The sequence below is a fragment of the Nansenia antarctica genome (genome assembly GCF_963989245.1).
Source record: "Nansenia antarctica genome assembly, chromosome: 2".
Classification (NCBI taxonomy): domain Eukaryota; kingdom Metazoa; phylum Chordata; class Actinopteri; order Argentiniformes; family Microstomatidae; genus Nansenia; species Nansenia antarctica.
The window spans coordinates 29,353,729-29,356,228 of NC_137675.1; the positions used below are offsets into that span (position 1 = coordinate 29,353,729).

At 49.5% G+C, this 2,500-nt stretch overlaps 1 protein-coding gene across 1 annotated transcript in view; it reads left to right on the forward strand.

Annotated features, from left to right (window-relative positions):
• Positions 1–505: 505 nt before the first annotated feature.
• Positions 506–2,500, forward strand: part of LOC308150090 (somatostatin receptor type 5) — a gene marked incomplete at both ends in the record, with an annotated part of 15,143 nt that continues 13,148 nt past the window's right edge. Inside the window, 2 exons of the mRNA XM_080522956.1 lie at positions 506–514; positions 2,452–2,500. The exon at positions 2,452–2,500 is cut by the window's right edge and continues 281 nt beyond it. Of these exons, the coding sequence (XP_080379082.1) occupies positions 506–514; positions 2,452–2,500 (58 nt within the window). The remainder of the gene's footprint in view (positions 515–2,451) is intronic.

Sequence of the window (2,500 nt, forward strand, 5' to 3'; positions counted from 1 at the left end):
TATGGAGACTAGAGCGCAGCTCCATGGATAGAGATAATAAGCGCGGCACAGAGACGGTGCAATAGTCTGCGCTATACCTTTTTGGATATCTACTAACTTTCGTTTCTTTCTGGATTTTTGGTTTAACCTAACACGCGAGAGAAGGACTTTTTAAATACCTATATAGGCTATTTTAGAGGTCCGTCGCGTTCTCTGGCTGTAAGTCTGAAATACTTTTCTCGTTCCCTTTTTAGGTTATAGAAATTCCATTTGGTTCTTTACCGTTTTCTATTGTTCTATTCTAAATGCTATTGATTCATTGACAGGTGAAACATTTGCACTATTCGTTAGTTCAACAATTGGACATTTAAGAGTCAGGAGCTGGGCAAAATGTGCACTTTGACGTGGATTTAACAGTGACGTTGATAGCACACTAACGTGTTTAGTTTGCTTCATAATGCTATATTTAGTTTAGTTTTGCTTCGGATCAACGTTTCACCTCTAAGTCGGATAGTTTGCCTAAAACATGTTTGAAGTGTGACAATGCGATAGGCTACGATGGATGAACAATCTTCAGTTAAAGTGCGTCCCGTCCGCGGCACTCCTGTCTCCTGCGCCGCGCGTAAAACGATGAAGCGGTTTTAATTTGCGGCTTTAAGAAGATTATTATATTATATTAAGAAGATTATTCACAGCGTCAAAGAACCCCCGGAGGCGATGGTGTTCTCGTTCACAGTTAATTATAATCAAAGTCTTTAAGGGAATAATTAGAGTGCGCGGAGACGTTTTCGTTGTGTTTTGTCAGAATGGTTTAACCTCAGAGCAGTCATGAATATAGTCGCACTTAGCCGGTCACTGAATACAGGCGACGTGTCTCCTTTCGTCGTGTTTACTGCTTGAGATAGGTCACTGAGGTAGGTTACTGAGGGAGGTTACTGAGGGAAGTTACTGAGGTAGGTTACTGAGGTAGGTTACTGAGGTAGGTTACTGACTCGCAAGGGAACGAGAAACAGGCCGAAAGGTATTCTCTGGGATGGTTTTACAGTATAGAGAATGTGCTGTTAAAGATAAAACTAAGATTGTGTGTGTGTGTGTGTGTGTGTGGGTGTGGGTGTGTGTGTGCGTGTGTGTGTGTGTGTGTGTGTGTATGTGTGTGTGTGTGTGTGTGTGTGTGTGTGTGTGTGCATGCAGGCATTGATCCGCAAGGATAAGAGAAACAGGCTGAAAGGATTCATTTCACAGTATAGTGTGCTGTTTAAGAGAAAACTAAGATTGCGTGTGAGTGTGTGTGTGTGTGTGTGTGTGTGTGTGTGTGTGTGTGGTGTGTGTGTGTGTGTATACATGTGCACACTGTTGCGCAAGGAAAAGAGAAACACGCGGAAATGTATCGTCTGAGATTGCACGGTAGAAAATGTGCTGTTAAAGAGAAAACTAAGATTGTGTGTGTGCGTGTCTGTGTGTACGTGTGTGTGTGTGTGTGCGTGTGTGCGTGTGCGTGTGCGCGTGTGTGTGCATGTGTGTGTGTGTGTGTGTGTGTGTACTGAAAATGAACCAATAAAAGTTTCTCTTCTTTGTCTACACAGACTACAGTCCGCTGAAGGTTGGAGGCCTCTCTCCTCCTCTCTCTCACTCTCCTGTTCCTCTCCTCTTCTCCTCCTCTCTCACTCTCCTGTTCCTCTCCTCTTCTCCTCCTCTCTCTCACTCTCCTGTTCCTCTCCTCTTCTCCTCGCTCTCTCACTCTCCTGTTCCTCTCCTCTTCTCCTCCTCTCTCACTCTCCTGTTCCTCTCCTCTTCTCCTCCTCTCTCACTCTCCTGTTCCTCTCCTCTTCTCCTCCTCTCTCTCACTCTCCTGTTCCTCTCCTCTTCTCCTCCTCTCTCTCACTCCCCTGTTCCTCTCCTCTTCTCCTCCTCTCTCTCACTCCCCTGTTCCTCTCCTCTTCTCCTCCTCTCTCTCACTCCCCTGTTCCTCTCCTCTTCTCCTCCTCTCTCTCACTCCCCTGTTCCTCTCATCTCCTCCCCTCTCTCAAGTCCTCTTTTCCTTCTCTTCCCCTCTCTCAGTCCTCTGTTCCTCTCCTCCTCTCCCCCACTCCCCCTCTCCCCCACTCCTCCTCTCCCCTGTATACAACCCCCCCCACCCCCATCGTCACAGGCCCCAGATCAGCCTCCCCTCGCCAAATCCCAACATCACCCGCTGGAAAGAGAGAGACGCAACACTGACCCAAAACCAGTGACTGGGGGTACCCCCCCCTATCCCTTAACCCCCCTGAACCCCCGATCCCCCCCCTCTTCATGGCAACCATGGACCCCCTAGACGGGACAGACTGGATGCCCCTCCTGGGAGACCCCTCCTCCTCCTCCCTCTCCTCCTCCTCCCTCTCCTCCCCACCACCCTCCTCCTTCTTCCTCTTCCCCAACGCGTCGTCCTCCCCGTCCCCGTCCGACGGCGGCGGCGACAACGCCTCGTGGTCCCAGAGCGCCCCGTTCCACGGCAGCAGCACCCTGATGACCGCGGTCATCTCCC